Consider the following 24845-nt stretch of genomic DNA (forward strand, 5'->3'; position numbering starts at 1 on the left):
TGCCTCCTCACCAGCATGTAGTTTTGTGCATATGTATAGTGATACCTTTATTAGTCAGTCTAATTTATTGTCTCTTCCCCTTTTAGAGTGAACAGTTCATGAAGGGAGGGAATTTAGTCTGTTTTGACTATGGCTTTTCCAGTGTCTTGAATCAGCTCCTGGCACAAAATAGATACTCAATGAATATTTGTTGCATAAATGAAAAAGTGTTGAATGAATATTACCTCTATTTAGGGCTAAAAACAAAAACAACAACAACAACAACAACAAAAAACCCTGAAACAAGCAAAACACAAAAAACCCCCAAGACTCAGAGGGTTTATGACTTATCCAAGTGGAAGAACTGGGTCTACAGTCCAAGATATCTTGAGCCCCGGGTAGTTCAGTCAGTTAAGCATCTACCTTTGGCTCAGATCATGATCCCAGGTTTCTGGGATCAAGCTGAGCCTCATGTTGGGCTCCCTGCTCAGTAGGAAGTCTGTTTCTCCCTGTCCTTCTGCCTCTCTGCTCCCCTGCCCTCACTCGTGTGCTCTCTCTATCGCCCTCTCTCTCTCAAGTAAACAAACAAGGAAACAAATAAAATCTTTATAAAATAAAAATAAAACCCAAGACATCTAATGTCTAGTTGAACACTTTTGACACCATACTACATTATAAGCCACTCATTTGCCAAAGGAATTTTTATGATTAGCATTTAGAATATAAAAGAGTTTAGATAAATTTTTATTGTATTTAGGTCTTTTATATTATCTTCGGCCAGTTTCTAATTTGTAATAGGAAATAAAAAATCTGAAAACAGAGGGATAAAAAATAATAGTAGAGGTAAAATGGATTCTAATTTTAAAGCTTGTTAGAACATAAAAGTACTTATTTTGATTAGCCATAAATAGGCATGTGACAAGTAGGGAGAGAAATCTTGGATAGAGATGAGTTTTGCTGCATCCCATTGAAACCCTACATCACCTTGTTATTTTTAAGAAGCTTGGTAATAACTTGGCTTAAAAGATTGGGATAGGAATCTGCACCAATATCCTATTTTAGGGCCTTAGGTAAGCCCCTGAGAGCAGCCTTCTAGAGACAATGTCTTAACTCTCAAAAATGCATAGGAAGTATATTTGAAATACACAGGAAATAGATCTGGAAGCATACTTACAAAACCTATAATATTTGGGGCAAGTGGAAGATAGGATCGTGAGGAAAAAAAGGCTTGTTTTCTCTGCATATTTTAAAGTGTTCAATTGGCATCGTGTGCATGCATTATTTTATAATTTCTTTCTAAGAATAAGTCTTATGATGGGAAATTCATCTTATGGCAAGAATAAAAGATGAGCCAGGTGGTACTCATCAAATCAGTTCCCTATAATAACCAAATTTATTTCCCATTTCAAGAAAATAACAGCCTACAAAACTCAAGGGTAGAATAGAGCAAAATGTTTCAAGTATAATAAATAGATTTGCCATTTTGTTCATGCATTTTCTTACTCACTCATTGGCTTATTCCATCAGTATCCATTGGTGATTTCTGTATTGTATTTGCATTGAGAGTATGAAAATGACTACGATATGGTTTTCACTGTCAAGGAGCTCGGTGATTATTAGGAAGAGCCAAGAGGGGCACTTTGTACATTGTGCCGCACATTTGAATATTTGTCGAATTAATAAGTGAGGAGGGAGCTAGAGACAATGCCTACTCAAATAATTGCAGCATAGTGTAGTATTTGTGCTAGATATATGCATAATAGCCTGGAGGAAGAAGTAAGAAATTACCCTGGGGAGTTGGAAAATATTCGCAGAAGAAATAAACCCTAAGTTGTCATGCTGTCTCTGTTGTACCTGTCATCTGAGTTTATTTTATACAGCTTATCCATGTTTTTCTCTCTCTTTATTATATCTGTATCTTCTGTATGAGCAGGTCATAATTAGAGGTGAGGGCACTGAGATAGAATGGACTCCTGGGACCAACTGTCAAGGATCCTTAAAAATTGTAGTAAGTTTTTTCTGGTAAAAAGTTGGGGATAATGACAAAGCTCTGGGAAGAATTATGTGATAATAGATTAGAAGGTGATCATAGAAATGGGAGCAAGAATCACTAGCCTAGGTGTGAAATGTTTGTCTTTACTGTTGATCAGACAATGATAATGGGAAGAAAGTGAATAAACCAGCGGGAAAAAAGGAAGAAAATCCAAAATTGACAAGGCTTTATTCATTCATTCAACAAAAAATCATGGATTACTCTCTAATTTATAAGAGCTGTAACAAAATTTTGCATCCATGACTTTATTTAACCTCATAATAATTTGTGAAACAAGTATTACCCCTGCTTTGCAGATGATTAACAATGTGAGGTTCCAACAAGTTAACTAATTTGTCCAATATCATATAGCCAATGGATGATAAATGAGAGTCAAACTCAAATCCATCTTTTTTTTTCCCAAGATTTTATTCATTTATTTGATAGAGAGAGACACAGTGAGAGAGGGAACACAAGCAGGGGAAGTGGGAGAGGAAGAAGCTGGCTTCCTGCTGAGCAGGGAGCCAGATTCAAGGCTCCATCCCAGGATCCTGGGATCGTGCCTAAGCTGAAGGCAGACACTTAATGACTGAGCCACCCAGGCGCCCCTAATCCATCAGGTTTTAAAGTCCATGAACTTTCTCCTACAGCATATTAAAATAAAAATAATAGTAAAGGATTATTTTTATTATTACAACTCCTTAAAGGCAAGGACTGTCATGTATTTCTATTTATTTCCCCATAGAAGTTAGCAAAATATTCTGCACAAAATTTTAAACCATTATATATCAATGAATGAATAAATAAGATTGCCTGCTGTGTGCTTGACATTTGGGTGTAAAGGTGACCAAATAGTTGTGGTCTCTGCTCTTCCATAGCATATTATCTATTGACAAAGTTAGACATTAAACATTACTCAAATAAGTGCTTAATTATAGTTGACACAAGTGCCAACATATAAAGAGGCAGAATGTCATGAGAGTGAGAAATACTTCCAAAGTTATGTATTTAGAGGCCAAGGAGAGGATATGGCTATTTGAATGGAAATGAAATTCTGATGATAACCAGTATAAGAATTTAACGGAGAGAGTATTGTTTTTGGTATTAGTTAGCAGTCATAGTGTTTTATAGAGTTATTTTGCATACTTTTGAAAAGTTTTTTTCTTCATAATATAGCTATAAGTTTAGATAATTTCCTAGAGAGAGAGTTTTAAGTACTTAGACAATCTCTTCTAAGAATAAATTCCAAAATATGGAAAAAAATATATTCATAAAAGACTTCCCATTGTGTTATTTAAATAGTCATCTTAATAGAAACAAATTAAATGTTTAATAATAAGGAGTGAGTAGGCAAACCTTGTCGCATCCGTTAACCATTATAGTTGTGAAGAATAACCTAGCCGCATGGAAAATGTTTTCATTACGGTGCTGTATAGAAAAGATTAAAGGGCCACCTGGGTGGTTCCTTCAGTTACGTGTCTGACTCTTGATTTCAGCTCAGGTCATGATCTTGGAGTCCTGAGATCAAGCCCTGTGTGGGACTCTGTGCTGAGCATGGAGCCTGCTTGGAATTTTCTCTCACTCACTCTTCTCCTCCCCCACCACCTTAAGAAAGAAAAGAAAAGATTAAAGACATTGTATGCTTACATATATGTTGAAAATATATGTAAGTACTACTAACAGAAATATGCCAAAAAAATTACAGTAACTGGTGGAAATACTGTTAAGAGATTTCTTTTTAATTTTTTATTCTATAAATATTCTGTAGTGTGATTTTATCATTTTGGTAACCTAAAATACTTTTGGAAAAAGAAAAGGCATAAAAATGTTTTTGACTTCTACAGATAGATCATAGTTCTCTGATTTTATGCCTTATATCAAAACCTAACTGGATATACAGCACTCTGGGGGCTAATTTAGTCAATAAGGAAACTTCAAAAAAATGAATCACAAACCATTATTGTTCAGTACACACAGGAAGGTACTAATAATAACTACAAAGACAAAAGGAGAGCATCTGCAACCCAGAAACTAAAATTAGTAATAATGTTGAAGGGAGTTCTACCAAATTATGTTTTCCACAAGACAGCCACAGGCTCTTCTCATGTAAGGAGGACTGATCACCTCCATTAGCCTTGAAACAAAAGCAAAGATTTCTGGAAGGGGGCATTTAATTATAATGTTTATCTAATCACTCTGTGGCCATTTATATAAATAAGACAGCTTGGAGCACATGCTTTTCTTTGGGGAAAGTAAGTAGAAGATGTGTTTGGTGGATTGTATCTTAAGCCAAAAATCCCACATCACAAGTCAAAATTATTGGCATTTTATACTGGCCTCATTAAAAAATGTAAAAAAGTGCAGGTACTGCCCTTTTTTTTTGGCCTTTGGATTGTTGAGTTTCCCAGGCTCTGAGCTGTGGTAGCGACAATTGTGTAACAAAAACAGCAGTGATGTTGTCAGTAACACCTGATTAGTATTTATTTATGCCAGACTCAGTTCTAGGTGCTTTTATCTATATTAACTCATTTTACCCTTGTAATACCCTCATGTGGTTGATTGCTCTCATTGTTCCCACTTTAAGAAAACAGAAATATAGAGAGGTTAAGTACCTTGTCCAAGGTTGCTCCACAAAGGGCTTGGATTTGAATGATACAGGATTTTTGGCTGGAGAGTCTGACGTCCAATGTCCTAGGCACCAGGCTATCTTATTCACCTAAAGAATTTTTTATTTTCATAAATACTTCCATCTTTGGCCAGAGTTACTAAAAATTATTTTGGACAAAATTAACAACAGAACTTATTCCAAACCCGTATTCCATCTCTTCATGTTGCTGTCTCTAGTTTTCTTTCTTCTTCCTTTCCTTTGGTAGTTTTGGATTAGTTATTTGGACTGAGTTCATTGGTGTAGGTGAAGAACAGAAAAGCCGGGTTTTTCTTATTTTATCTTGATTTAGTTATTTAGAATATCTGCTTTTGACATTTAAGAACATAAAATCTAAATATTCAGAGCCTTCTTTGAGCTACCAAGAGTTGCTACAGATACCTTTTTTAAACTTCCTGTGCAGGCATACAGACTCTGAGAACTAACTGCTGAGATTTCAAACATAAGAGGCGCAGACTCAGGAAAAAACAATGATTCTATTGGCAATAGCCGATATCTGTGATATATAACCTAAGTCTTTTAGGTTGATAAATATATCATTTCTTTTTGGAATTGATTCGTGGATGAGCAATATTATTAACTAGACATAGGCCTGACAAGGAGGCAAACATGGCTAAGGTCCACTTAGAGACCTGACTCTCCAAAAAAAAAGTCTCTCCCATGAGCTTGATATTTTTTACACCAAATTGCTTATGACTTTGACAACAAATTTTAGTACTTTCTAAAGATGTAGTCATTTCACTGTTGACATGTAAATACCCTCCCAGGTACTGAGTAACGCATTACAGTACACTATTGCCCTCACTAACACAATACAATCGCTTTGGAAAACAGAGACCTTCTGAGGGAATGGTGCCCACAGCAGGCAAAGTAAATGGAGATGTGATACCAGCCCAGCAGCCGGGTTTAGATGACGCCATGAGAAGCAGGAATCTGGACAGTCGGGCCAAAGGAGGTGGTGGTAGTAGAGCTGTGGGGGTATGAAGGCAGGCCTGCAGGGTTTTGTGGGGGAGGGGAATATCTTAAAGGAGGAGTGTCTGAAAAGGGGAAACTGAGAGGATCATAGAGTGTCATGTAAATTACTAAATTTGTTCTGGAGTCTTCTCACTCTTCCAGCTGTTCTGATAGAAAGGGCACAAAGCTATAGCTGGAGGAAGCATAATGTAGCAAAAAAGAACAGAAGTTTCAGGGTCAAGCAGACCTGGATTCAAATCTAATCAGTATGGCCTTGAACAAACAAGTTACCACTCAGTTTCCTCCACCTATAAAATGTAGAAATCAAGCAATGATACTATGAAACAAAGTGCCTCCTGTCATGCAATGGTAGCTGTATGTATGTCATATCCATATGCATAATACACAGTAGCTAGAGACAGCATCACACGTGTGTGTATACACACACTTTAAACATAGATGCATTCATTCACCTGTTGTAGTGTTGCCTTTCTCCCTTGTTACACTACTTCTGCAAGAAACTTACCATGTATCCTTTAGTTCACATTTTCATTTCCTTTTGTCATATATAAATTTACTTTCACTTAATTTTTAGAATATTCAGATTGCTTCCTATTAAACTAGGGTTTTGGGCCCTTTTTGTTCTTGTGCGGTAAATTAGCAAAATGACCAACTTAGAGAATTCTGATTATTAGCTACCTAAAAAGTAGAATGTTGGCTACATTGATGTGGGAAACGGAGGCAGACAAAAAATTATTTAATTTCTTTACCCACAGACAAGCCCTTGAAAAAGGCAGATTGACATTGCTCTAGGGACTCAACTACCTCCACCTTAACACTTGGCTAAGGGCAAAGGACAATCCTAGCCTGACCCACCCCTAACCTGTACCATGTACCGGGATCCTGAAGTCTACTTTCACAATTCCTTTGGAAACTTTATCTCTAAACCCTCCAAGATACGTGCTGACAATCATTCCCAAGCATATGACCCACTGATATACATCTAAAGGGTCTCAAAGGTTTTATTACCATTAATGAATAACCTTTTTCCCTACAATAGCTAGCCCCTCAAGGTCCTGGAAACCTTGCTTCCAAAATTCCTTAAAAGACTTATGCCATCCCTGACCTCCTCCCAACTTGCAAGCATATAATGGACCACTCCTCACAACCCCGACAGCAGCTTTTTCTGCCCACGGGTCCTGTCCCCACACTTTAATAAACCACCATTTTGCACCAAAGATGTCTCAAGAATTCTTTCTTGATCATCAACTCCGGACCTCACCCCACTGAACCTCACTTATATTCTAACACTTCATCAACATGATATAACAGATTCAGACAATATATACTAATTTACTCTAACAAGAAAGAGACTACTGCTCCTAATGAATACTAACCATTTTCTTTTTGGCAGCACTACTGTGCAATAGTCATTTATGTTATTATTTGAAATTTGTGATACAGTTCTGTAAGGATTTGAGGCAGTCTTCTGTATGTTCAGATGAAATCTGAATCACAGCATATATATTACCTAGGCAAATATAATTAATCTCTTTAGCAGTTTAAATACTTTTTTATGATTCTAAGAAGGAGGCTTTAGGGAACATAGGCTACTCTAAAGCTAGGCATATGTTGTTCCCAAGGCCCTAAGTTAGGGATCCCTGATTAATGGATTAGATACCATCTATCAGGAGGACCCTGAAGTCTTACCTGGCAATCTCCAAGTAGCTCTCCAGGCCATTTGCCTCCACACTCCCACATGCTTAGTTAGCCGGGAATCCCAGTGGCGGATGGAGGGGAGAGGTGGCAAAGGCAGATAGCATGTTTGTTCCTCCCCTCCTCACTGCCTTCAGTTTATTTTCAGAACCATCCCAAGGGATCTAAAAGATTTCAGGAATACAAAAAAGATCTTCTCCTCACAGGTTTGGAGGCCTCGGACCTGATCATTTAAAGATTTATTGTTACATTTTTAAAAAAACTCTGACAATTTATACAGAGAAAAAAAAAAAAAAACTGAAGATACCTGTCTTTTTTACAAAATTTCTTACCATACTTACATAACAAGAATTTTTAGAAGAATAAAATCTTTGGTACATATATGTTTTTCTAATATAACTTCGAGTGTAGTTATAAATATTTTAGTTTGTGGATTAATGCTCTACCTTGTCATCCCCTAACCTACCTGGTCTTTCGTGGAATTGCAAAATAGATATCCTTGGGGCCTGTATCCATAGTTCCAGAATATTCTCAGACATCTTGCTCTGCTACAGAGTAAACTTAGACTGGAAATAAGACAATGGTAAATAAAAGAAGCTTCCTTTGCCTACCCCATCTCCCAAAGGCTCCATTTGTAAAAGAAGTACAGACCAGAAATCCTGTGCCCTGTTAGATCCTTTTCTTGGTGCCAGCCTGCCGCTGAGCTTTAGTTTCTCACTTTTAAATGAGGACAAAGATACCTGTTCTTCTAGTCATAGGCATGATCTGTAGGCTAAATATTTTATCAAAGTACTTTATAACCCACATAGCAAGCTTATATAATGACAGGTATTTTATATTGAGTGCTAAATTCTAGGAATGGTACTGGAAGCTTTGCATATATTATGGTACCTCTTCCAAGTTTCAACACAACCCCACACAATTGTTATAATTACATTGGATGTATAATGAGTTAATAGAAAGTCACAGGTTGTGTGATTTTCTAAGTCAAATAGGTCAAAAGGGACCAACTCAATATTTTCAAATGGAGGTTTAATTTTCTTTCTACTTAGAACTCAGGCAACAACATTACTTAATGCCGTTAAGAATGGTAGGTGCCATTAAGACAAGGGGAAGAAAAATACTGAAAAATCTGTCCCTTGAGCAAAGCTGAGAAATCACCCTGATAAAAAGCAATGCTTATTTTTTAGAGACCACCTGAAAAGCCCTGGGCTTCAGTACATTTTTATGTACTAAGTATTGAGTAAAAAGGGAAAAATAGATGTTTTAGATGTAAGAAGACTATGGTATACTACCTAGCCAGATCCAAACTTAGATTTTTCATAAGTTCCATTTTACTCATATTATCAATCATATACACAAATCACAAGTGACATGAAACAGGAAAAACATAATGACTTCCTTTGCTTTTGGAAAACAGATGATAAACAACAGAAAATTCTTTTAAAAAATGCATGAAATTATTTTTTCATAATAGCTAATAAAGCTTCTTTAGACAATAGAAGAGATACATTGCATTTCTGTTTATAATCTTAATATAGCTATATTTTTATTCTTTAGAATAAAATCAAGTCTGTCAGTAAAAACAGTGTATTTTACCACAGTAATCTTTGAAGTCCATCACTAAAAACATAGGTATACACACTAATTTCTAACCCCCTAGAGCATTTTGCATAATAGGTTTTAGACATTAGAATAAAGAGTTGCTCAGGAGGGGCATCTGGGTGGCTCAGTGGGCTGAGCAATTGCCTTCAGCTCAGGTCATGATCCCAGGGTCCTAGGATTGAGTGCCGTGCCAGGCTCCTGGCTTAGTGGGAAGTTTGCTTCTCCCTCTCCTTCTGCCCACTACCCTCCTTGTTTGTGCTCTCTCTCTCTCTGAAATAAATAAAATAAAATAAAAAAGAGTTGCTCAGGAGAGCAGTACTGCCTCACGCAATATGATTTGGTGGTCACCATTCTTGTTTTCCAGTAAAAGGGAAATTTCATGAGCAGAAACATCTGGCTCCTTGAGTTTGCACTGATGAAAAGAATGTTTCTGAGCCACTTCTGAGCCAATGTATCTTAACAGGTCAATCACAGACCTGGGGTGTTCACTCCTCATGATAGCACTGCCAGACACCATCATGTTAGTATCTGTGTCTGGATAGTCATGGATTGTATCATACCCACTTCAGCACTGACCTCTTTCTAAAGATGGACACTGGGTCCTCCATTGATGAATCCTTGACATTGTACCTCCCATACATTTCTGCCCTCCAAATTCAGGTTTCACTGGCATAAGAGATTGGATCTATCTGATTAGCCCATGGTGCTAAACATTCCACTGTAGTTCCCAGTTTGATGGCAAGTCTAACCTTCATCTCATTCTCCCAAGTGTCTTTAATCAAAGCACCAGGGTTCTTTGTGTCCTCAAGGTAGGTTAATTGGCTACTGCAACCACTGGCTTTGTCCCAGTGTTCCATTCTGGACACCATCCTCGGCATGTCAAAGAAAGGATCCTGGCCTAGCTGCTTTTAGAAACTCAACCACAGGGTCACCAAAGGTGATGTGAACAAAATGCCCATCTGTTACATCCAGATGCAGATAATTGGGCTTGGAGGTCAATCCCGGGAGACACTCAGCACCCAAATTTGGCCAGGATTTTGTGGAGGATGGATGGGTCAGTCTTATAGCTGGACACTATGGTACTGGTTCCCAAAAACCAAGTTATTCCACAAGTCCCCTAGGAAAATGAGGGCATCATTGTAGTTTGCCCTTTTTAAAAAATGTTGGTACTTTAATTGTAAGCAGTGACTAATTTTTCTTTTGAAATGATTAATTTTCTCAGTGTAAACCAAAGTAAAGCCATGAGTGATAGCTTTGAAGAATTTATTTTAGAATCAGTTATGTCTTAAGTTTACTTGCCTATTATTCACATGAGTCAGAACTAGCAATTTGCTTTGTTTTTGTTACTTAGGTGAAGTAAGATAACAGAAGAGCTGGCTTGTTCAGTGACTTCACTAACATATGCAAATGAATAACCTCAGATCTCCACTGATGTGCCCTTTCATTAGTAATTTAACTGGATCAAAGGGCTAGTAAATGTTTTTGTTCCAAACTTCCTTTTAAATAAAATTCTTCCTTTCAGATGAAATTCAATATATGTTTGTGTGTGCACATACATATATATTTTCCCCGTAAATGTATACATCTACTATAATGTTAATTCTCTCTTATTATGTTATTCCTCCAAGAAATTTTGTATTTTTTTCTTATTTGGCATTATAGTTTTCCTTTTATCATCAATAAATTTAACAAACATTCAGAGTATGAAAATGTTTTCCTATCAAGTTCCTATGGTGTTGGGCTTTTTTTTTTTTTTTTTTTTCCCAATGCAGAGTAACAGAAAGTTCAACTTGGGGGATTTCCCATCATGGGAAGACACTCCCCCTTACCACTAAACTGATTTATAGACAGAGTTTGGCAGGTTCATATATGTATGAGCAAAACAGTAGCAAGACATTTGAAAGCCTATAATCCTTGCTTTTCCACTATTGCTTTTTCATCTAATCCTGGTACAATTGTGAAGTTGGAACCAGAGATTCTGAACACGGCATTGTAGACAAAACTACTTTAGGTTCTACTTTCTTTTCCCTCAAATTTTTATTTAAATTCCAGTTAGTTAACATACGGTGTAATATTACTTTCAAGTGTAGGATTTAATGATTCGTCACTTACATATAATACCCAGCACTTATCAGGACAAGTGTCCTCCTTAATACCCATCACCCATTTAACCCTCCCTCCCCCCATCTCCCCTTTGATACTTAACTTTAAAAAAATAGGTAGTGATCTTATTTCAGACATGCTACCGGCAGCTCTACTGTAAACTTTTAGTCCCCACACCAGTGTCTGAGTATCTCCATTAAATATGGAACATTCAGTCATGTTAAAATTTGGCCCTGGAGGCACTTGAGTGGCTCAGTCAGTTAAACATCTGCCTTGGGCTCAGGTCATGGTCTCAGGGTCCTGGAATCAAGCCCCACATGGGGCTCCCTGCTCGGCAGGGAGTCTGCTTCTACTTCTCCCTTTGCTACTCCCCCTGCTTGTGCTCTCTTTCTCTCTCTCTCTGTCAAATAAATAAAAATAAAATCTTTAATAAAAAATAAAATAAAATTTGTCCCTGGATTCTTTCCACAGTTTGGCAACCGTGGCCATTGCTGCTATAAACATTGGGATGCAGATGGCCCTTCTTTTACTACATCTGTATCTTTGGGTAAATACCCAGTAGTGCAATTGCAGGGTCATAGGGAAGCTTTATTTTTAATTTCTTGAGGAATCTCCACACTGTTTTCCAAAGTGGCTGCACCAACTTGCATTCCCACCAACACATGTTGTTTCCTGTCTTGCTAATTTTGGCCATTCTAACTGGTGTAAGGTGGTATCTCAATGTGGTTTTAATTTGAATCTCCCTGATGGCTAGTGATGATGAACATTTTTCCATGTGTCTGATAGCCATTTGTATGTCTTCATTGGAGATGTGTCTGTTCATATCTTCTGCCCATTTTTTTATATGATTATCTATTTTGTGTGTGTTGAGTTGGAGGAGTTCTTTATAGATCGTGGATTTCAACCTTTTGTCTGTACTGTCATTTGCAAATATCTTCTCCCATTCCGTGGGTTGCCTCTTTGTTTTGTTGACTGTTTCCTTTGCTGTGCAGAAGCTCTTGATCTTGATGAAGTTTCAAAAGTTTATTTTCGCTTTTGTTTCCTTTGCCTTTGGAGACATATCTTGAAAGAAGTTGCTGTGGCTGATATCGAAGAGGTTACTGCCTATGTTCTTCTCTAAGATTCTGATGGATTCCTGTCTCATGTTGAGGTCTTTTATCCATTTTGAGTTTATCTTTATGTACGGTGTAAGAGAATGGTCGAGTTTCATTCTTCTACATATAGCTGTCCAGTTTTCCCAGCACCATTTGTTGAAGAAACTTTTTTCCACTGTATATTTTTTCCTGTTTTGTCGAAGATTATTTTCCCATAGAACTGAGGGTCCATATCTGGGCTCTCTGCTCTGTTCCACTGGTCTATGTGTCTGTTTTTATGCCAGTACCATGCTGTCTTGGTGATCACAGCTTTGTAGTAAAGCTTGAAATCAGGTAACGTGATGCCCCCCAGTTTTATTTTTGTTTTTCAACATTTCCTTAGCAATTCGGGGTGTCTTCTGATTCCATACAAATTTTAGGATTATTTGCTCCAGCTCTTTGAAAAATACCGGTGGAATTTTGATTGGAATGGCATTAAAAGTATAGATTGCTCTAGGCAGTATAGACATTTTAACAATGTTTATTCTTCCGATCTGGGTATTTACCCCAAAGATACAGGGGTAGTGAAAAGAAGGGCCATCTGTACCCCAATGTTCAAAACAGCAATGGCCGTGGTCACCAAACTGTGGAAAGAACCAAGATGCCCTTCAATGGACGAATGGATAAGGAAGATGTGGTCCATATACACTATGGAGTATTATGCCTCTATCAGAAAGGATGAATACCCAACTTTTGTAGCAACATGGACGGGACTGGAAGTCAAGCAGAGAGAGTCAATTATCATATGATTTCACTTATTTGTGGAGCATAAGAAATAACACAGAGGACATGGGGAGATGGAGAGGAGAAGGGAGTTGAGGGAAATTGGAGAGAGAGATGAACCATGAGAGAGTATGGACTCTGAAAAACAATCTGATCGTTTTGAAGGGGCGGAAGGTGGGAGGTTGGGGAAGCCTGGTGGTGGGTATTATGGAGGGCGCATATTGCATGGAGCACTGGGTGTGGTGCATAAACAAACTGAAAAGAAATTAAATTAAAAAAAAATTTGTCTTCGGATGTCTTAGAATTTGTTCTTGGGGTTAAGAAATGATGTCTTATAGTAACATGCAGCTCTTATATGCATGATAACATAGATATCTGCGGTGGCTCCAGAACTGTAGGATCACCTGATCTGCCCCTACATGTCCCTTTAGTGGGTGCTAAATGCAAGGTCTTTTCTACCACAGTTCTCTACTATGTCCATGGACTGACTCTTCCTCAAGACCTATCAGTGAACCAAGTACTTTCCTTTAATGCCATTTTGTGAGAGCCTGAGCTACTGTTCTAGATATGCCTAGATCTGATCTTTTCAACTAATGATATGGGCTTTATACGAGGACGGCATAACCAACATTAACCAAAAACCACAGCGATAGAGGAATAATAATTCTTTCAAAAACTCCTTCAAAAGCTTCTTATTGTTCTCATTTTAACATCCAGAGTACCTGTGAGGGTCCTCAGCACTCAGGCTACACAGTCTGGGCCTAACTTATCCCATAGTTGTGCTTCAATCTCTTCTCCCTTCCCCCTTATGCTTCAGTTGCACTAAGCTTTCTATGCTTGTGTCTGCTCCCTGACTCAGGCCTTCCCACCTGCTATTTGCTCTCTCTGGTCCACCACCCCTACCACCCTACCCATACCATTTCTTACTTAATTTTGTTCATTTTTTAGTAGATCTCAGCTCAAACATCATTTTCTTAAAGTTTTTTTTTTAAGCACCCAGATTCAAGGTATGGCTTTTATTTACCTTCTTCAGAAGCTAAAATTCTTTATAGTACATTTCACAAATTATTATTTTTTTAATTGATGTATAGTTGACATAGAATGTTACATTGGATTCAGGTAAGCAACATAGTGATTTAACATCTGAATGTTATGCTGTCTCACCACAAGTGTAGCTACCATACGTCACCATACAACGTTATTATAATACCATTGACTATATTTTCTATGCTGTGCCTTTTATTGCCAGGACTTATTCATTCCATAACTGGAAGCCTGTATCTCCCACTCCCCTTCACCTATTTTGCTCATCCCCCAACCTGTTCTCCTCTGACAACTGTCAGTTTGTTGCCTGTATTTATGGATCTGTTTCTGCTTTTTATTTATTTGTTTGCTTGTTTGTTTTCTTTTTTTGATCCCACATATAAGTGAAAATACATGGTATTTTTTTTCTCCAACTTATTTTATTTAGCTTAGTATTCTCTATGTGCATCCATGTTGTTGCAAATGGCAAGATCTCATTCTTTTTATGACTGAGTAATATTTCATTGTATATATGTACCACATCTTCTTTATCCATTCATCTATTGATGGACATTTAGGTTGTTTCCATATATTGTTCACTCTAGAGCTAAGTAATGTGCAATAATTACATATCCTTCTCTATAGCTCCTATGCTGTCATGATTCCTATCCCATTAAAAAACAATGTTCTGAGTAGATACTTCCAGAACAGGGGTATAAGCAGCTCTGGTGGAACAATGATACTGGTGAAAAACATTTTAAAAAGCAATAATGGAGGCTCCTGGGTGGCTCGATTGGTTGGGTGCTTGACTGCTGGTTTTGACTCTAGTCATGATGTTATGGTCTTTGGATGGAGCCACATGGGGCTCCACACTTAGTGGGATATCTGCTTGGGATTCTTTCTTCCCCTCCCTCTGCCCCTCCCCCCATTCATGCTTGCTCGCTCTCTCTCTCTCTCTCTCTTAAATAAGTAAATAAATCTTTTATTTTTTTAAAACAATAATGGAAAATCTGTGGAAAATGTCTTAAGAGTATACAGCAAAGAAACACTTATTAAAGAAAATCTACTAAATCTTGGTAAGAACAGCAAGTCTGCAGAACTTGAGCCACAACCTTCTTCCTCCTTAAGTCCATCCCAGCTCAATATGACGGAAGCTTATTCTAGGCAAATATAGCCAAGACTATGGGGCTCCTTCTCCTCCTAGCCTCCAGATGGGGGCAATGATATCTTCTCAAGAAGAGTAGGTTGCCAGCGCTATCATTCCATTCCCTGACCCTGCATGTGTTATGAAAGTTAAGTACTGAGTTGGAGCATCCAAGAGTTTGGGACTTTCTTCATTCACCCAGACCCACCCAAAGGGTAGAAGTACCACCTCCAGGCATAGACCCTGATTGCTGCCACTGCCCAGTCCCTGCTCCTAAAGCAAGGAAATCTCTCAGGAAAAAAGCATATCACTTTCCCTGTCCCTAGCTCTGGAGCCAAACCTTAGAGATTTTGCCCAGGAAGGACCCTAACATTCTCTCAAAAAGGACTGGTTTTATTTGAAGAACAGCTTAAATGTACTGTCAAAAATAATGGAAGTTTTGGTGGAAAGCAATTAAGAGGTAGTAGGTAGCTGTATATGAGATACAAGCTAAACTAAAGGCCGCCTTATGTACCAGAGAAAACCAGGGAATTAGACAGCTAAAAGAGCCCATCCAGGGTCAGAAAAATTTCAAACAATAACCTCAACTGCAGAGGAGCTAAAATTTAATTGAATCAGATCACCAGAGCAATGTATGCCCTCAGGTTATTGCCAAAAACAATAGAGCAATCAGCCAGCAATTAGTGGAGCCCAATAGCTGGGTGTATGTGTTAAGCCTTAGGACTACCACAAATAAAATAACCCAGATATATAGTGAAGAATAAAAAGCAGCAATGCTGTTAACATCATGGTCAAATGAATTCTTCTTTTTAACATTTCATAAGCTGCTCAAAATCACTCCATATTTTAGTTTCTTCCTCTTAGGAATATGCTTTGCTTATAAAACCTTTTATCTTTCCTGGAATTGTTGACTGCCTTCTTTTTCTCTTGCTTCTGTGCTGAAATGTATTCAAGCTTTCCAATAATTCAATAATTCTATCCTGTTGAATCTTATTAAGATTTTAAGTATATGGTACAGCAGGTGTTGCACAGTAAATCTCTAGAAAAAAATTTTTTAAAGATTTTTTTTTGTCAGAGAGAGCTGCAGGTAGAACAGGCAGAGTGAGAAGCAGGCTCCCTGCTGAGCAAGAAACCTGATGTGAGACTCGATCCCAGAACTCTGCTATCATGACCTGAGCCAAAGGCAGATGCTTAAGTAACTGAGTCACCAAGGCATTCCTAGAAATTTTTTAATAGAATTTTTATTTATTCATTTGAGGGAGAGGGAGGGAGAGAGCACAAGCAGGGGTAGTAGCAGGCAGAGGGAGAGAGATAAGCAGACTCCCCACTGAGTAGGGAGTCCAGCACAGGACTCGATCCCAGGACCCCAGGATTATGACCTGGGTTGAAGACAAATGCTTAACTGATTGAGTCACCCAGGCATCCCTAGAAATTTTTCGTATTGCATAATTAAAACTCTGTATCCATTGAACAACTCCCCATTTTCTCCTCCCCCACCCCTAAAATCCCACTAAGCTACTTTCTGTTTCTATAAGTTTCACTACTTTAGATATCTCATAAGAGGAATCATGAGGTATTTGTTCTACTCTGTTTAGTCATTAAGCATAATTTCCTCAGTGTTTATCCATCTGATAGCATATCGACAGGATTTTCTTCTTTTTTCAATGGCTGAATAATATTTTATTGAATGTACATTCCACATTTTCTTTCTTCATCTGTAGATGGACTTTTAAATTGTCTCCACCTTTTGGCTATTGAGAACAATTCTACAATAAATATGGAAATGCAAATATCTCTTCATGATCCTGGCTTTGATTCTTTTGGATAAATACTCAGGGTAGTTCTATTTTTAATTTTTTGAAGAAACTGCATAGTGTTTTCTGTAATGGCTGCACCATTTTACATTCCTCACAACAACATTGGCAGAAGGGTTCCAACTTGTCCATATCCTCACCAACACTTGTTCTTTTCTGATGTTTTGTTTGTTTTATCATGGTCATCCTAACAGGTGTGAGGCGATACTTCATTGTAGTTTTGATTTGCATTTCCCTGATGATTAATGATGTTTAGTATTTTTTTTTTTACATAGCTGTTGACCAATCGTAGGTCTTCTTTGGAAAAAAAAAAAAAGTCTTTTCAAGTCCTTTGCCCATTTTTTTTTTTTAAAGTAGGCTCCAAATGGGGCTTGAACTCACCATACTGATATCAAGACCTGAACTGAGATCAAGAATCAGATACTCAACTAACTAAGCCACCCAGGTGCCCCTGCCCATTTTTTTAAAAAATCAAGTTACTTGTTTTATGTATATATATTTTATTTATATATAAGGAGTTGTAGGAACTCCTTATATATTTTGGATATTAACAATTTATCAAATAGATTTGCAGACATTTTCTCCTATTCCCTAGTTTGCCTGTTCATTCTGTTGATTATTTCCTCTGATATGTAGAATCTTTCTGGTTTGATGCAGTTCCACTGCCAATTTTTGGTTTTGTTGCCTGTGATTTTTGTTTTATACTCAAGAAATCATTGCTAAGCCCAAAGTCATAAAGCTGTTCTCCTGTTTTCTTCTAGGAGTTTTATAGTTTCTGGTCTTACTTTTAAGTCTTTATCCATTTCAAATTGGTTTTTGTATTTAGTATAAGACAGAGGTCCAATTTCATTCTTTTGTATGTGGATATCCAGTTTTCCTAGCACCATTTTTAAAGAGACTTTCCTTTTCCCATTTTTAGTATTGTTATCCTGTTGAAGATCATTTGACTGCAAAAGTGAGGGTCTATTTTAGGGCTTTCTATTCAGTTCTATTGGTCTATACTCTGTCTTTATGCCAGTACCATACTGTTTGATTATTCCAGCTTCATAATATGTTTTGAAATCAGGAAGTATAAATCTTCCAACTTTATTCTTTTCTATCAACATTGTTTTGACTATTTAGAATCCTTTGTGGATTCATATTAATTTTAGGATTATATTTTTCTATTTCTGTAAAAAATGCCATTTGGATTTTGATAGGAATTGCATTACATTTATAGTGCACTTAAGGTAATGTGGGCATGTGAAAAGCATTAAGTCTTTCAATCCATGAACATATGTGTAGCTTGTCATTAATGTCCTTAACTTCTTTCAACAGTGCTTTGTAGTTTTAAATGTGCAGGTCCTTCATGTCTTTGGTTGTATTTATTCCAAGTATTTTATCCTTTTGGTGTTATTGTAAATACAATTGTTTCCTTAATTTTCTTTTTGGATTGTTCATTGCTAGTTTGTAGAAACTCAACTGAGTTTTATATGTTGATTTTTTATCCTACAATATTGCTTAATTCATTTATTCTAACAGTTTTTTATGTGTAGAATCTTTAGCATTTTCTACATATAAGATTATAGTCATATGCAAACAGAAATAATTTTCCTTTTTTCTTCCAGTTTGGATGAGTTTTATTTCTCTTTCTTATCTAACTATTCTAGCAAATGCTATATTTAATTAAAATGGCAAGAATGAGCATCCTTGTCTTGTTCTTGATCTTAGAGAAAAAGCTTTTGGTTTATCCCTATTGACTAAGATTTTAGCTGTGAGCTTGTCATATATGGCTTTTATGTTGAGATAATTTCATTCTATTCTTTGATAAGTTCTTTTATTATGAAAAGGTGTTGAGTTTATCAGATATTTTTTATGCATCTAATAAGATGATCATATGGTTTTTATCTTTTGTTCTGTTAATGTGGTATATCACACTGGTTGATATCTGTATGTTGAACCACCCTTGCATTCCAAGGATAAATTTCACTTGGTCCTGATGTATGGAACCTTTTAATGCACTGTTGAAATTGATTTGCTAGTATTTTGGTGGGGATTTCTGTGTAAATATATACCAGAGATATGAGCTTGCAGTTTTCTTTCCTTATAATATATTTTTCTGGCATTGGTATCAGGGTAATGCGGGGCTCATAAAATGAATTTGGAAATGCTCCTTCCTCATTGGCTTTGTGAAAGAGTTTGAAAAGGAATAATATCAATTCTTCTCTAAATGTTTGGTAGAATTCACCTAGTCATGGGTTTTTCCTTTTTTGGAAATTTTTAAATTATTGATTCAATCTCTTTGCTAGTTATAGGTCTGTTCAGAATTTCTATTTCTTTATGTCTCAGTTTTGGTAGATTGCCTTTTCTAAAAATTTGTCCATTTCTTCTAGGTTATCCAATTTGTTGGTGTATAATTGCTCATAGTAATCTCTTAATAACTTTTAATTTCAGTGGCATCAGTTGCAATGCCTCCTCCTTCATTTCCAATTATGAGTCTTCTCTGTTTTTTTCTTAGTCTAGCTTAAAGTTTGTCAATTTTATTGACGTTCAAAACACAAACTCCATTTCATTGCTCTTTTCTATTGTTTTTCTAGTCCCTTTCATTTACTTCTGCTCTGATTTTTATTATTTCTTCTGCCAACTTCAGGCTTAGTTTATTCTTCTTTCTCTAGTTCCTTGTGGTTTAAAATTAGGTTTTTGATTTGAGACTTTTCCTCATTTTTAATGTAGGCATTTATTGCTATAAACTTCCCTCTTAGTACTGCTTTTCTGCACTTGATAAACTTTCTTATATTGTGTTTTCATTTTCATTTGTCTCAAGATGTTTTCTAATTTGCTTTTGGTATCCTTGACACACTAGTTGTTCAAGGGTGTGTTGTTTCATTTCCATGTATGTGTGAAATTCCCAATTTTCCTTCTCTTACTCTTCTCTGGTTTCATTACATTATATTTGGAAAATATATTTAGTATGATTTAATTCTTTTTAAATTTGTTAAGACTAGTTTTTGTGACCTAACATATGATCTGTTCTTGAGAATATCCTTTATGTGTTTGAGAAAACTGTCTTCTGCTACTGTTGACTGAAATGTTCTGTATATACTGTTACATTCATTTGGTCTATATTGTTGTTCAAGTCCTCTGTTTCCTTATTTCTCTACTCTCTGGATGCAATCCATTATTTAAAGTGAAGTATTGAGAATTTAAGAAATAAAACAAATGAGGAAAGGGAGAAAAAACGAGAGAGACAAACCAAGAAATAGGCTCTGAACTATAGAGAATACACTGATGGTTTATCAGAGGGAAGGTGGATGGGGGATGGATGAAATAGGTGATGGGAATTAAAGAGTATACTTATCATGGTAAGCAATGAGTAATGTATAGAATTGTTGAGCCACTATATTGTACACCTGAAACTAATATAAAACTTTATGTTAACTATACTGGAATTAAAATTAAAATTTTAATTAAAAAATAAATATAATTATAAATAAATAAATAAAGTGAAGTATTGAAATCTCCTAATATTATTACTGTTTATCTTTTCCTTTAATTCTGTCAATATTTCCTTTCTATATTTTAGTGCTCTTCTGTTAGGTCCATATACATTTTTAATTGTTATGTATTTTTGGTGGATTGACCCTTTTATCATTATATAATATCCTTCTTCGTCTCTTTTTACAATAATTGAGTTAAAGTCTATTTTATCTGTTATAATTATGCTCCACTCCCTGCTGTCTTTAGGTTACCATTTGCATTGAATATCTTTAACTTTCACCCTATGTGTATCCTTAAATGAAAAGTTTCTTCTAGACACATTTGCTGGATCTTGTTCTTTACCTATTCAGCCACTCTGTGCCTTTTGCCTGGGGAGCTGAATCCGTTTGCATTTAAGTAGTTCTTGATAGGGAAGGATTTACTACTCCATTTTATTATTTGCTTTCTCACAGAGTTTTTGTCCCTCTTTTCCTCTTTTTCTGTCTGTCTTTGCTTTTTGGGGGGGTGAGTATTTGTAGTGACATTGATTCCTTCATAATTTTCTTTCATGTTTGTTCTACAGGTATTTTCTTTGTGGAACCATTGCGCTTACGTAAAGCATCTTATAGCTATAACAATCTATTAACAAACTGATAACAAATTCAGGTGCACATAAATATTTTTTGCTTTTACTTTCTCCCCTTTACACACTTTATATTACTGATGTCACAAATCATGTTTTTTATATTGTGTACCAATTAACATATTTTATAATAATTTTTAATCGTTTTATTCCAGAATTTTATACCAGAATTAAAAGTGACTTTTTACACACCTCAGTTACAGTGTTCTTTTTTGTTTGTATGTTTACCTTTACTAGCAAGCTTTATACTCTCATTTTGCTGTTCAGGGTCTGCTAGTTTCAACTTGAAGGATTTCTTTTAGCATTTCTTACAAAGCAGGTCTAGTGGTGGTCCCTCAGTTATTTGTTTTGTTTTGTTTTGTTTGTGTGTGTGTGTGTTTTGCTGTTGTTGCTCCCCAGATCTGGAAAGGTTTTATTTCTCCTTATTTTTGAATAACAGTTTTGCCAGACATAGCATTCTTGGTTAGTAGTTATTTCTTTCAGCACTTTTGAGTAGGTCATCCTACTCCCTTTTGGCCTGCAGAGTCTTCCTGAAAAATCCACTGAAACTCTTAAGGAGGTTCTCTTACACATGGTGAATTGTTTTTCTCTTGCTGCTTTCTGAATTCTCTGTCTTTGATTTTAGAGAGTTTACTTATAATGTGTCTCAGTGTGGAGTTCTTTGAATTCACTATGGTTAGAGCTCTATGGGTTTCTTAAATCTGAATGTCAGTTTCCTTTCCCTTTCGTTAAGTGTGCTTTTTTGTTCCTTATTCTCTTTCTTTTTTTTTTTTTTTTTTCTGGGACTTCCATAATATCTAGATTGGTCTGTTTAATGGTATTTAGTTCATTTCTTAGGCTTTCTTCATTCTTTTTCATTCTTTTTTCTTTTTGTTTTTCTGACTGGACAGTTTCAAATGACTTGTCTCTGAGTCCACTGATTCTTTCTTCTTCTTGAGTGAACCTAATGTTGAACGGCTCTGGAGAATTTGTCCATCTAGTTATTGTATTTTCAGCTCCAAAATTTCTGTTTGGTTCTTTTTAGTATTTTCTATTTCTTTGTTCATATTCTTGTTTTATTTGTGCATTGTCTTTTTAAGCTCTTTGAGTATCTTTATGATGGTTATTTTAATTTTATGTCAGGTAATGCATATACCTCCACTTCTTTAAGATGAGTTTTGGGAGATTTATTTTGTTCTTTTGTTTAGGCCATGTTTACCTGTTTCTTCATGTGTCTCGTTAGTTTGTGGTGGGATTGACACATCTGAAATAACAGCCACTGTCCTAGTCTTTATGAACTGGCTTTGTACAGCAGAAGACCTTATTAATCAGCCTGACTGGAGATTCTGGAGGACTCTCGCCTTCTTTCTGTTGAAGGAAATGTAACTTCTCTGGAGAAGGGATGAATTATATGCAGTAGTAGAAGGAGGATTTCTGGGATCAAGTGTATATAGTCAGACTCTCAATTAGTTTCCACATTTTCAGCTTCATCTCTTACTACACTTCTTTGTTTAGTAGGAGCCCTTGTCTTAGTCCAGACCCTCTTTGGGATTCTAATGAACAATCCTTTACTGCAGTTGAAAACCAATATTTAGAGTGATTGAATGATCTTCCCATGGCCAGGCAGCCAGGAAAGAACAGAGCTTTATGTATAGTCAGTTTGGGATTTAGGAACCCATAGTTTTAAGGAAATTGCATTAATGTATGTCTATTACTGTATCTCAAGTTCCTCTGTTTTCCTTTTTCTATGGCTTCTCTCTCTGCTACTGTGGAGGTTACTGTAGCTGCCCGTAGTAGCTAATGCTTCCATATCCTATCTCTTAAAACCCTTATCACCAGCTTTCTCACTTGAACCCTTTTCCTTACTAGAGGCACATTCCCAAGTGAGCCCAGCTAAAGAATCTTCTAACCTTCCTTAGTAAGAGAAGGAAGGATGCTTGTTTGTGTTGCCCAAGTAACATAGAGTTTCTTGCAGTAATAGAACCTCAATATTCTTTGAAGCATGAATGAATAGTGTAAGGAAGAGCTGACCAAATTCCTGAGGTAGAAGACACAAGAGAGACTATTGCTTAAGCAGAGGGATTTACCAAGTAGAAACTGTATGGTATTTTCCTATAGAAATAATGTTAGTAATGGTAGTTAGATCCTACAGTTTGAAGAATACCACTAAAACAGCAGTCCACCTAACTTTCAAGTTATGCATTGTATATGGGTTAATCTGGGAGCCCAACCATGATTTTTATAAAATGCTTCTGTAAGAAAATGCTTTCTGAAGGACAAATAGTTTATGAATGAATTTTTGGAAACTGTAAATTGAGGTTAACATCTGAGAACATTAATCTTTTGGTCATCTTTGCTGATGTCTTCTTCTGACTTATTTATAAAGTTATAAAGAACCATGAGGGCAAAAACTGCTTTCTGTTACGTAATAATACCACTCTGCCCAACTCTTGCATTTTGTCTCTGCTTTTATGCCCATCCAGCATTCATTATGTTACCTTCTATGTGGTAGGTACTCAAAAAAGTTTTATGTGTTGATTTTTTTAATAACACTGTCATTCATCACAAAAAGTAGTATATCCTGAGATATCCAGGATGTGCAAAATTATAAATGACCTTTAGAATACAGATTAAGTAACTACAACTTTAATTGATATAGTTGTATAATATTAATAAAAATAAATAAATTATAATAATAGGTTTGGATGTTTTTCATTTTTTCCATAGAATTTATAATTTAGGTGCAAATTGTCATGGTAAAAGCTAGAAGGCATCCTGGTTTCAAAGGCCCCAAAAGCCCTGGGCTCTAACCCACACTTTTAAGAGTGTCATTGGGACACTCTTCTGTCATTGGGACATCTTCTGTCATTGAACAGAAGAGGAATGACCTCTTTCCTTAGAGAAAATACTATAGAGTAGTCTAATGTCCTGAGAATATATCTGTTCTGCTTTCTGGAAATACTGTGTCTTGGAGTTTAGGGTAAAGTTATGACTGGGAAAGAAGAACCCATCACATATTGATTTTGAGTAAAGTGACAAAAAGATACTTAGTTCACAGAAGACACTGTTTTGCTTTTTCAGGTGTAACTGTGTAGAACCACATAATCCTAGCAATGATACATTGAAGGAATGGAGGGAGTCCAATATTTCTGCCTCTGACATAATTTGGGAGAACCTAACTGTATCGGTAAGTGAAACATACAGGCTTTTGTTGACATTTTGAATGAATTATTACTAAGGCAATAATATTTTTAATATTATTTAATAATATTTTTAATGGGTGTTTATTATAAAAGTAGTAGTTTTGTCTTAATTTTAATTTCATTTTTAGGTTTTCATTAGTAAACTGGGGTTTTCTTTCATTATTAAGTTTTACTAGTAGTTAGTAGGCCTCAATTACTCGAAAAACAATCATAATATGACAAGATTAACTGAAAGCACATTAAATAATTGGTGTTGACCTAAATGAAACCATATGGCAGAACTAAGTCAGTCTTCAGTGTAAAGAACCCAGAACACTTTTATTTCACTCTGTAATGCTGCTCCAGCTGTTCGGAATATGCTGAGGGGGAGGGGATGTTTGTTAATATTTCAGTGTAAATATTGAAGTCCATGGAAGGAAAAAAATTCACTATTAAAAAATTCTGGTAACTTCCTCAGGAAGAGCATTCTTAACTTACATTTTCTTTTTATCTTCCATTCAAAAAAATGAATGGTAATGATTTTTCACCTATCAGGGTTAAATCCTGTACCTTTTAAAAATTTTGGCTTCCTCTGTTTTGTGATTACATTTTTCTCCCTCCTCATAGCTGCATTTCTCAATTCTTCCTAATCTCTTATAGTGCACCTCTTTCTCTATTTCTATTTGCATTCTTC

At 36.1% G+C, this 24845-nt stretch overlaps 1 protein-coding gene and 1 pseudogene across 1 annotated transcript in view; one reads left to right on the top strand and one right to left on the bottom strand.

Annotated features, from left to right (window-relative positions):
• The window catches only part of SLC4A10 (solute carrier family 4 member 10), a 419861-nt gene that overhangs the window by 351574 nt on the left and 43442 nt on the right, over positions 1–24845 (top strand). The window contains 1 exon segment of the mRNA XM_032355736.1: positions 24051–24156. Within this exon segment, the coding sequence (XP_032211627.1) occupies positions 24051–24156 (106 nt within the window).
• LOC116596850 lies at positions 9256–11111 on the bottom strand (annotated as a pseudogene).

The sequence above is a fragment of the Mustela erminea genome, chromosome 8, assembly GCF_009829155.1.
Source record: "Mustela erminea isolate mMusErm1 chromosome 8, mMusErm1.Pri, whole genome shotgun sequence".
Lineage (NCBI taxonomy): Eukaryota > Metazoa > Chordata > Mammalia > Carnivora > Mustelidae > Mustela > Mustela erminea.